Here is a 12,393-nt window from a genome sequence, read left to right as displayed (position 1 = left end):
ATTTTTAGCTAATGATATTTATAAAGCATTGATTTTTGTCAGTGTCTTTAAATTTATCAAACTTTAAACAAAAATAGATACTAACTTCTAAAGGTTTGTAAATAGCCATTAGAAACAATCACAATTCAAGTTTTATTTTCACTAATCATTTTAGTTGTGTTATTCTTTCATGTTTCAGTTTTGAAAACTTTATTTGCATCTTACTATTTTAGAAATATGAAAAGAAAATTTTATGGAAACAGCTCAAGAGGAACTGATAAAAATAATGTTTACTTTTTAGGAAGACTTGTTGCATGTATGCTTATGTATACCTCAACTCTATGATTAGGGTAATTAGAAATAGAAAAAAAACATGGAGTTTGTAATCCTAGGTATGTCACAAACAGCTGCAACCTCTGTAAAAACAGCATGGGTCTGAAAAGAATTGATTGTCACTTTTTCATATTTTTCCTTACCTTCTACCACTATACCCTTTTAATAATGTATATATATTTGTCAGCATTTTAAATATTCCGACTTTAAATACTTGTAATGATATTTTATTAGTATTCTTGACTGCTTTATTTTAGCTCTTGCCTTCTGCATTTGCAGCCAAATTATACTTTATGTGCTAGACAAGGTTTATGCCAGCCTAATTGGTTGCTGGCATTTCTTAGCCTCACAGCTGCTGTGAATTCAGCTGTGAACTAGGAAACATATAATAGGATCCTGTTTTCAAAGACCAAAGGCAATTGTCAACATGTAAAAGTTGTTTTTGACAGCTAAATAAATAGATGAGATTTTATGGCAAGTTAAATAGCACCAATAGCAATCTTAAGTAGCCATCTTAATTTTAAAGATTAGAAAGTCCTGAAATATAGAATGCACATATTTGTTATTTTTGTTCACTGGGGCAAAGGTGGCTTGAATTCAGGTGTTTGTTCTTCTGTTCAGTCATTTGTGGGGTTTTTTCTTTTTAAAAAATCACTTGTCTTAATATTTACTAACAGATTTTTAAAATTTGAGATATGGACTTTCTCCCTTTGATTTCACCATAACGAAAAGTTGAGGCTTAAATGATGTAAAGATATTTCTTAAAGTGAACTAAACATAAATGGCTTTGAAATAAAGATTATGATTTCAAAATATTTTATATATTTACATTATTTGATTTAGTAGATATTATTTTTATAAATTATCCTGACATCTAAATTTGGGGTGAAATTTACATTTCTCTTAGGTTTAACCATATGAAATTGTCTTTTTTTTAGGTTAAAAATGGTCAAATATAGACTGTTGATTTTTTTCTTATAGTTACGGTGGTTCTCATATGATTTAATTATATGTAAAAGTCTGTTAGTTCTCAATAGTAGAAACCAAGAGGATCCTGTTTTTAAACAATACATTCATCTCCCACTGAGGTCAGGAATCTGTTCCTAAAAATCAGATGTTTTATGTGGAAAATGCTGCCTGGGAATCTGTTTGCCTTTATTTTAAATAGGAAAAAATCGAAACAGTAGTCATCAACTCAAACTTCCTAATCAATTTCAAAAATGTAACAGACACTGTAAATTCACCTACATATAAGTAAAATATTGTAATGTTTAACAAACAAAAAATAAGGGTAACAAATCCATTTCATATACAGTAAAATCTTTTCTTCCATTATAATTGCTTTTTCCCCATCCTCAGTATTTTCCTTCAACATTTTCTTAAATATTTTGGGACTCATTCAACACTGGGGAAAACAGGATGAAATAAATATAAAAGGCTGTGGAAATACATTTAGGACAAGTACACGGTCTCAGGAAGTGGCTGACACTGAGTATTATGCCTGTGTTTTGTATCCCTTTGATACTTGGCATGCTTTTTTAATTGTGATTCTGACCATCTATCAGTTATATTTGGAATGTAACTCAGAACTTTTCTTTGCACACTCTTGTTTAAAATGCGAATTGAGTTTTGGCATGGACAAATATAAATCTTTTCCTATTTAAACATTGGCCAAAATATCTTACATTGAGAAATAATTTTTATGAAGTTTGTGTATTAAAAACCAAGACGTGTTCTACTGGGAAAATGATTGGGGAGATGTTCTGCAGGTTTTCTCTGTGTTTCTCAAAACTCTTTGCAACTGTTTTTTTATTTCACTCTCAACAGATGACATTTTCTGCACTGTAATTTATCTTTACAAGTAGGTTGAAGTAAAGCTGAAAACTTTTAAATCTGTCTCTAGATTTTTAAGTTTTAAAAAATAGAGTTTTGAGGGCTTCCCTGGTGGCGCAGTGGTTGAGAGTCCGTCTGCCGATGCAGGGGACACGGGTTCGTGCCCCGGTCCGGGAAGATCCCACGTGCCGCGGAGCAGCTGGGCCCGTCATCCATGGCCCCTGAGCCTGCGTGTCCGGAGCCTGTGCTCCGCAACGGGAGAGGCCCACGTACCACAAAAAAAAAACAAAACAAAAATAGAGTTTTGAAACTGTAACAGTTATCATTAATTTATATAATAGTGTTGATTTTATATTACAGTGTGAACTTAACAGTTTTCAAATCTCACTTTCATTTTCTGTGAACATGAAATAGGACTTAAAGATGAATTGGCACTTCTGGTCAAAATAGTATAATAAAGTTCATGTATTGACATCCATCTGCCCTAGACATATAAGAGAAAACCTTTAAAAAGGAATAGTGAGCTCAAGAACAAGATATCACCATGGAGTAGAAATGGATCAGAAATACTGAGGGATGAGTGAGGCTGAGCAGGCAAGGTTTGACTCCTGAAGGATGACTCCTGAAAAATTTGACTCCTGAAGGATGATGGGGGACTAAAAAACAAAAAGAACCAGAGTCAGGTTCACTGTTTGAAGACAAAGACTTGTGGCTCCTCTTTAAAGATGCTGATCAAAAATTCCTGCTGGTTTGCTTCCCAGAGCTAAGTTGATAGGAAATTTTCCTCCAAGGGAGGCAGTCCAGTGTCATTAAGGTAGAAATACAGGGGTGATACTCAGCCACTGTGCACTGGGTGAGTCATACCAATTATCTGTGGCTTTATCTGTTCTGATTGGTGATGTATCTCACCTTTAGAAACCAGTAACAGGATACCGAGAGTCAAAGAATCATAAAGAAAATCAGAAAATAATTTGAACTGCACAATGACAAAAATACTACCTATGAAAATGTTTAAGATGCTACTAAAGCTGTTCTTGGGGAGAAATTTGTAGCTTTAATTGCTTATAAGGAAAAAGATAAAGATGAATGAGCTAAAGCATTCACCTTAAGAATTTAAGAACCAGCAAAATATGCCCATAGTAAGTTGAAAGAAAGAAATAAGAAGGACTAAATGCAGTAATTAAGTATTTAATAACATATAATAAAGGGGCTCAACAAACCCGTGTTGTTCTTGGAAAAGACAAAATTGACAAATCTCAGGTGAGATTTTATCAAGGAAAAAAGGTTGAAAAATTAGGAATAAGAAGTGATTATCATTACAGATGCCACAGGCATTCAACATAATTATGAACAACTTTATGCCCCAAATGTGAAAACTTAATATGAATCTCCTAGAAAAATATAATTATCAAAACAGTAAAGAATAGAAAACTACAGTAATCCTATATTAAGGAGATTGAATCATCTCACAAATAAAACCCTAAGCCAAGATGGTTTTAGCCAGTGTCTACCAAACACTTAAGTTTCAAATAATTCTTATTTTATACCAACTATTCCAGAATAAGGTTGGTATGAGAAAGAAAAGCTGCTGGCTAGTATTACTCTTGATAATGATGTAAAAATCTAAAACAAAATATTCAATGCAATTCTAACAGAATCCTAACAGGTGGGGTTTTTTTATTGTTATTTTATTTTTGGAACTTGACAAGCTGATTCCAAAATTTATACAGATCTGCAAAAGACTAAGAAGATCAAAGAAAATCTTAAAGAACAGTAAGGCGGGGCAGATAAGCAGAAGGAAGGGCTTTTCAGGAAGTGGTGCTGGAAAAATTTGTTTTCCATGGGGAAAAAATGGAAATTGTGTTACCATACACAAAGATCAAAATGACAGTGGGTTACAGTCCTGAATATAAAAGGCTTTGTAAAACTTTATTTTTTTAAAAAAATTTTATTAGACTATAGTTGATTTACAATGTTGCATTAGTTTCTGCTGTATAGCAAAGTGTATCAGTTATACATATACATATAACCACTCTTTTTCAGATTCTTTTCTCATACAGGTCATTACACAGAGTATTGAGAACAGTTCCCTGTGCTATACAGTAAGTTCTGTAAAACTTTAGAAGAAAATATAAGAAACTATCTTAATGACCTAAGTCTCAGGAAGAATATTATGACATAAAAAGCCATAATTGAGAAATATATATATGTATTTGACTACATTTAAATTAAAAACTCATCAAATTCATCAGAAGACACCATAAAGAAACTGAAAAGATAAGCCACAACTTTGGAGAAAGTATTTGGTACAACATATAACAGAAGATTATTAGCAAGAATATATAGAGAATTTTTGTAGAGAAGTAGTAAAAAAAATAAAATAAAATAACACATGAAAGGCCCAAATGGCCAAAGGAACTCAAAATGGGCGTAACCTCATTTAGTCAGAGAAATTAGAACCACATATGATATATTAAATCTGACAGATACTAAGTATTATTGTGAATGTGAAGTAATTGCTAGTTGGACTGCAAAACTTTGCAGTTACAGTTACTATAGGAGACATCATAACGCTAACTAGAAAAGTTATAGATGTTCCTACTCTGTATTTCTTCTCATTGTATATTCCAGAAATACTTGTGTGTTTCTATCAGTACACATGTATAGGAATGCCTACAGCACCATTGTTCCTAACAGCAAAAACATAAAAACAGATGTCCATCGACAGAATAGATAAATTTTGGCATATTCATATGTAGTGAAAATGAGTGAACATAAATGGGTAAACATAAATGAGTGAACAGCAACATAAGTGAATCTCAGAAAGATAGTGTTGTCCGAAAGAAAGAGGTCTTACAAGTAGTGTCTATTTATGTACAGTTTAAAAGTAGGCAAACTTTAAATTTTTGTATGTGTTACATTTATAAATGAAAAAAGTATAGAGAAAAGCCACAGTATGATTATCTCAACTATCAGGGTATTGGTTACTTCTGTTGGAGGGGAAAAGGAGAGGGAGAGGGAGGTTCACTTAGGGAGGGGGACATACGGGGTTTCAAAGGTATTGTTTCTTAACCTGGCTCATGGTGGATACACAGGTGTTGGCTCTGTTGTTTTTTTAAAGTGTAGATGTGTGTATGATATAACTTACAATAAAGTCGATGGGGAATCAGAGTCAAAGGACAACAAATTAGGATGGAGTATAAGAATTTTCTCAAATCAGAGAAATAGGATGGTATTTGGAGGGCCACATGGGAAGATTGTCACAGGTTCTAGGGAAAGATATTTCTAACACTGAGCTTGTAATTCTGTATCTGTAGTTGTCTTAATAACACCAGTGCATGATTGTAATTAACAACATAGACTCAGGAGAAAGTATATCATTGTTCTACCACTAGTAGCATCATTTTCCCAGTCATCCAGGCTCAAAATTTTCCTATGATACCTATATATTATTTATCACTAAATCATAATGATTTTTTTCCTTTGAAAAATCTCATATCTGTCCCTCTTTTTATTTTATTATTTAACATCTTTGTTAACAGGTGATTACCATTTGACTTTTGAAAAAATCAAATTGTAAATTTTTACTACAATTAAAAATGAGATATTTGAGTATCTCAGCTGAGCCATATATAAAACAAACAAAAACCTTTAAAGGCATATTGGGAAAATTCAGTCTTAGAAATTTTTTTTCAGAGACATCATTCGGTAAAAATAATAAAGCCCCCAATGCTGCATAGGTACTCCAGATATTTCTAGTTACCTGATCCACTGGCAAAAAAGCAAACACTTAACACTTCATTTATTCATTCAGATCCAGTCTTTTTATTCATTTCTTATTGCTGGAATTTCACACTCATTTCTTTTTTTTTTTAACATCTTTATTGGAGTATAATTGTTTTACAGTGGTGTGTTAGTTTCTGCTTTATAACAAAGTGAATCAGTTATACATATACATATGTTCCCATATCTCTTCCCTCTTGCATCTCCCTCCCTCCCACCCTCCCTATCCCACCCCTCTAGGTGGTCATAAACCACCTAGCTGATCTCCCTGTGCTATGAGGCTGCTTCCCACTAGCTATCTATTTTATGTTTGGTAGTGTATATATGTCCATGCCACTCTCTCACTTTGTCACAGCTTACCCTTCCCCCTCCCCATATCCTCAGGTCCATGCTCTAGTAGGTCTGTGTCTTTATTCCCATCTTACTCCTAGGTACCTCATGACCTTTTTTTTTTTTTTCCCTTAGATTCTATATATATGTGTTAGCATATGGTATTTGTTTTTCTCTTTCTGACTTACTTCACTCTGTGTGACAGACTCTAGGTCCATCCACCTCAATTTCACAATTTGTATGGAAACACAAAAGACCCCGAATAGCAAAAGCAATCTTGAGAACGAAAAATGGAGCTGGAGGAATCAGACTCCCTGGCTTCAGACTATACTACAAAGCTACAGTAATCAAGACAGTATGGTACTGGCACAAAAACAGAAATATAGATCAATGGAACAGGATAGAAGCCCAGAGTTACACCCACATACATATGGTCACCTTATCTTTGATAAAGGAGGCAAGAATATACAGTGGAGAAAAGACAGCCTCTTCAATAAGTGGTGCTGGGAAAACTGGACAGGTACATGTGAAAATATGAAATTAGAACACTCCCTAACACCATACACAAAAATAAACTCAAAATGGATTAGAGACCTAAATGTAAGGCCAGACACTATCAAACTCTTAGAGGAAAACATAGGGAGAACGCTCTATGACATAAATCACAGCAAGATCCTTTTTGACCCACCTCCTAGAGAAATGGAAATAAAAACAAAATAAACAAATGGGACCTAATGAAACTTCAAAGCTTTTGCACAGCAAAGGAAACCATAAACAACACACTCATTTCTTGTTGGTTGAGTAAACTGGACTATGGTAGAGATAAGCCAACATTTTCTCAGTCCTGCCCTACTACATGTCTAGAGCTTCATCTTAACTGGTGGATCAGCTGCTTTTGACTCTCCCAACTTGTGGCTTAAGGCTTTCTGGGTGTTTGCATTAGTAATGGAAGTTGTGGAGGTACCATTGTTGAGAGGACTGCTGATACTGGGTGTTATCTCTGTGATTTTCTTTATCCTTTTCCTTGCTGATCTCTCTAAGGCTGTCTTTCAAGATTAAAGTCCCTGTGAAATCGTAATCTGTGATCCTAATATAGAGACATTGTCCCACTGGTCTGCCTCTCCTCACACACTTAGTTATCAGTACACTAAGTCACTTCTCCCTCCTTAGGAATGTTGGAATATTGTGTTAGATGCTTAACAGTAAGAATGGTGGTGTTGGTCTTGCCTTTTGAAACATGCATGTGGTTTTCTCTATTCTCATTATTGTGGTAGTTCTGTTGGGAATTGCATGGAGACCTCTATCTGTACTCTTCTTCAACAACCTCAACCACAGCCTCTCCATTCCCTACTGGAAGTTATTCTTTATGGTAGTCCAGTGTTCAAATGCATCTTCTTTGGGGTCATTTCCTATTGATGAAATCGTGTCAATGTGTTATATTAAACCACTTCACTTTTCCCAAAAGCTTTGTAGCAATAATCTTCTTGTCCCCACTAGTGGGTGTTACTGTTGTGTGGCTGCCAAGGGTGGTGGGGTGGGGGAGGAGTGGCTACTGGGTCTCAGCCTCACTACTCGTGTTATGGAGATGGTGGTAAATTAGTGGCTTGATGCAAGCAGTGGTAGCTCCTCTTAGATTGTGATGCTGGATAGCAGGGCAGCTCATGGCTCTCTGGGGTCTACTGTCCGCTTCCATTACCAGTTAAACTCAATCTTTCTCATGTTCACATCCTGTGGCAATCATAGATACACTGCTTGGATCTCCCTTTGAAAAAGAACTTCTTCAGCTTCAGGGAGTACATTTAGCTGACAGCCTCAGCTGTTAATATCGTCAAGGCTCCATAGTTTTTGAGCTGAGGCCTTGTGTTTCCTAGGAAACCTCCAGCTAGTGACTGAGCATGGTGTGAGTACTAGGCCCAGTGTGGCACTCCTCTAATGGTCAGTCTTTGCTCTGGAGCTCCCTGATGGGTTGGCCAAGACTGTCAGATCCGCATCAAGGTCTGAGGCTTTCTTTGCTCAATCCTGCTTTATGTCCCCTTTCTTTCAGAGATTTCAGATAGGCATCATGGTCTGAAAGTTTTCCATGACCAGTCCTGTTTCCTTCTCCTTTTATCTTTCACAATAAACCTCTTGTCCTCATAGCTGTCTCAACATCTGTTTCCCAGAGGACCCAACTGACATATACTATTTGTACTGGTTATTTACCTGATTTCTGTCCAAATCAAATTTCAGTGAGCATTATCTGATTTCCCTTTTTTAAATCCTCTTCCTTGAATCCTGTCAGTCTTTTCCAGCTCATCGTTTCCCCACCCCCAACACTTGCTTCTCCTCTAATGTACACTTAATCTGAGTAAATGGCACCGCGAGTTACTCAGTTGCTTTTACATTTGTCTTTCACATTTTAGTCCTTGACCCACTTAGAACTTTTTTGGAGGGAGGGAGAATACTGTGTGAGATAGGGATCAGTCAGTAAAACTGGAGAATTACCGTAGTCAGGGATGAACGAGGTCACAGAGGTAATGGGGGGTCAGATCATGTAGGTCTTTGTTATATGACATTAAAAGGCCTTTGGAAGGACTTTGGCTTTTACTCTGTGTGAGATGGGGAGCCACTGGAAAGTTTTGAGCAAAGGAATAATCTGACTTAGTTATTACCAGGAATGTTTAGGCTGTTCTATGGAGAATAGGCAGTAGGGCAAATCTGGTAGAAGAGAGAGAGTAGTTGGGAGAGAATTGCAGTAATCCAAGATCAAGGCCTTGGTGGCTTACAACAAGGTGATTTCCGTGGAACTGGTAAGAAATGACAGTATCTGGGGGTAAAACTCGGGCATCATCATTTTATTTTGTAAAAAGTCTCCCTAGGAGTTGCTGGTGCACAGTGAGGGTTGAGAGTCTATGCTACGGTTTATGAATTTTTACAGGGGTATTTGGAATTTAAGCCACACAGGCTTCTTCCTCATCAGCTTGATTTAGGAGAGAAGAGAAGCATAGTGATAGTAGCAAGTGCTTTTGCATCTGACTGAGGTTCAAATCCGTGTTAGTTATTAGCTGTATAACCATGAGCTTCAGTTTCTTCATTTTAAAAAGGGAGGTAGCTACTTCATAGTTATGTTTGTTATGTTGAATGAACCAATGTAGATTAAATGAGCCAGTCTCTGACATACATGTGCTCACAAAGTAGTAGCTTAAAGAAAGATCTAGTCTATCATATTGGTAAAAATATTTTAAATTGATGATGCTCAGTGTTGATAGGGTATAGAGGAATAGGTCCCATTGTTGGTGGGAATATAAATGGAGAGCAATTTTCAAATATCTATCAAAATTTCAATCTCCTTAACCCAGTCTGCTTCTAGAAATTTTATTTATGAAAACAATTACACCTATGTACATATACTCAGTGCAGCATCTTGTAATGGCAAACAATCGGAAACAATTTAAATTACTTCTAGTAAAGGAATAAATTATGATGCATTCCTTTTATGGAATGCTATGAAGTTGTTAAAATTAATGTTGATCTGTCATGGAAAGATTGCCAGTACATATTTTAGCTTTTAAAAAAGCACCAGGGCTTCCCTGGTGGCACTGTGGTTAAGAATCTGCCTGCCAATGCAGGGGACATGGGTTCGATCCCTGGTCCGGGAAGATCCCACATGCTGCAGAGCAACTAAGCCCAAGCACCACAACTACTGAGCCTGCGCTCTAGAGCCCACGAGCCACAACTACTGAGCCCATGCACCACAACTACTGAAGCCCGCATGCCTAGAGCCCGTGCTCCGCAACAAGAGAAGCCACTGCAGCGAGAAGCCCGTGCACCGCAACGAAGAGTAGTCCCCGCTCACCGCAACTAGAGAAAGCCCACGTGCAGCAACGAAGATCCAACTCAACCAAAAATAAATAAATAAATAAATAAAATTTATAAAAAAACAAACAAAAAACATAAAAAAGCAGCAGTATTAAAGCTGAGAGTATGTACTTAAATCTTCAGTTTGAATTTTTAACAAGATTATATTTATTTATTTCTTCTTCAAATTTTTATATGAGCCCATATAGAAAAAATATTGATTGACAGTAACTTCATACATAGACAGTAATACTTATAAAATTATTAGTATTCATATTTTCTTTAAAGATACTGTATGCCTTGTTATTACAGTAACATTGTTTTATGTACTATATATCTGGATTTTAAAAAGATTTTAAAGAGCTGTAAATTATTCTAAGATAAATTATAGATGCCTCAAAGATTTCATTTAGGAAATACATATGAAAATTCCATATGTTCAGCATTTTATTAGATAATATTGAAGATGCAGGTGTATAACAAATAGTTCCTATCCTTACTTGACTAATAATCAAATGGGTGGGTAAGATGAAAACAGATGAAATAAGTGAAAAAAATACACACACACATACACACGCAGTACTCATACTCCTGTGTGTGTATATATCTATATCTATATCTATCTATATATATATATATACATGTGTTGATCTGTGCAATGGCAAGTGCATGACAGCATGTGCAATAGTATTTTTTGCAATGTTTATAATAGAAAAAAAAAGTTGCACAAACCTAACTGACCATCAATAGGTATTAAATAAGTTGTGATAAACATAATGGAATATTATGTAAAAATGTAAAATATTTAGATCTATAGTTATTAACAGGTAAGATCCACAGTCTATTAGGAGAGAGAAAACAAGTTTAATACATAATATATAATGTCTTCTCTGTATAGATGGTAAATACTGGAGTCGTCAAAGAAAGTAAGGAGTGGAATGGATTTAGAGAACATTTTTGATTAGTATTTCCCAAACTTTTTGGACTCAGATTCCTTTTCTTAATAATTTTAAAACAATTTGATCAATTGTACAATATATGATAGTGAAATTTAAGTTAAAAGTATTTATATCTATATAGTATTAAAAATTGCTTCATTAATTTTTGTTCTGTGTTCTTCAGAATCACTGTTGGCTCGTAGTGAGTTCCTGGTCTTGACAATTGGCAAATTGATTTATGGTCCCATAGATAAAGTTCATTCCCTAATCCTGAGAATCTGTGGAAATCCCTTGTAAGGAAAGTAGTATCATAGTTTTGTAAGTTTGTAAATTATAAAATTGTTTTTGATAGTGTTTAGGAATACCATAATTTGTGGCATTTTAAAAGTGTATATTTTATTCTCACTTAGGCCGAATACATCAAGCAATGGTAACATCTTTAAATGAAGATAATGAAAGTGTAACTGTTGAATGGATAGAAAATGGAGATACAAAAGGCAAAGAGGTATGATCACTGGGTTGAACTTTATTTCTAGTCTTATAATCAAGATTCTGAATATGAAACAAAACAAAACTGTATAGTTTAATATAGTGCATGTATCCTTTATCATTCTTGAAAAACTTTGAAGTGATTAAAAAATTTCACTGAAAGAAAGGTAGATTCCTCCTGCATATCTTATGTGATTGGACATATAATCAAGACCACAAAGTACTACCTTAAGAGAGATTCTTTTAAATATATGTGGGTTATGATTCTAGATAATTTAATTTTCAAGGTAATAATGTTCCTTAGGCTGAAATTGTTTAACATTTATTCTCTGTGTATAAATTTATTTGAAAATGAAAGGTTAATTGTCCAAATTCACTGTCAAAATATATGCATTTTATCAAACAGATTGACCTGGAGAGCATCTTTTCACTTAACCCTGACCTTGTACCAGATGAAGAAATTGAGCCCAGTCCAGAGACACCCCCACCTCCAGCATCCTCAGCCAAAGTAAACAAAATTGTAAAGGTTAGTGATGCAAACTCAGAGCAGGGTGTGTGTGTATTCTGGTTTGAAATGGGACTGTGAAGAGTATGTTTAAGTATTTGTTTGCTTTTTTAGAAAAACCTTAATTCTTTCTGCCATCTACATGCGTGTATGTACACACATACTTTCAAGGATCGAACAGTTGTCTAATTCACAATTATGACGATCATTAGGTAAGATCCTAGAAATTCCATGCCTGATTAGGATTTTTCTTAAGACTAATTGTTTCTTAGGAGACATGGGTCAAAACCATTTGCTTGCTAGTATTTGTTGAGTGAATACATACGACTTTGATAAAAAAAAAAATGAGTTTCTTATTCATAATAA

General features: G+C 35.0%; 1 protein-coding gene across 4 annotated transcripts in view; it reads left to right on the top strand.

Annotated features, from left to right (window-relative positions):
- KIF2A (kinesin family member 2A) overlaps positions 1 to 12,393 on the top strand; it is a gene marked incomplete at its 5' end in the record, with an annotated part of 68,782 nt that overhangs the window by 23,035 nt on the left and 33,354 nt on the right. For all 4 annotated transcript variants that reach the window (XM_079702352.1, XM_079702350.1, XM_079702351.1 and 1 more), the window contains 2 exons: positions 11,444 to 11,538; positions 11,929 to 12,048. In XM_079702352.1, coding sequence (XP_079558478.1) covers positions 11,444 to 11,538; positions 11,929 to 12,048 — 215 coding nt within the window. The remainder of the gene's footprint in view (positions 1 to 11,443; positions 11,539 to 11,928; positions 12,049 to 12,393) is intronic.

Source organism: Hyperoodon ampullatus (assembly GCF_949752795.1).
Source record: "Hyperoodon ampullatus genome assembly, chromosome: 4".
Taxonomy (NCBI): Eukaryota; Metazoa; Chordata; class Mammalia; order Artiodactyla; family Ziphiidae; genus Hyperoodon; species Hyperoodon ampullatus.
The sequence above is the reverse complement of the archived record's forward strand: the minus strand, read 5'-3'. Positions and strand labels throughout refer to the sequence as shown.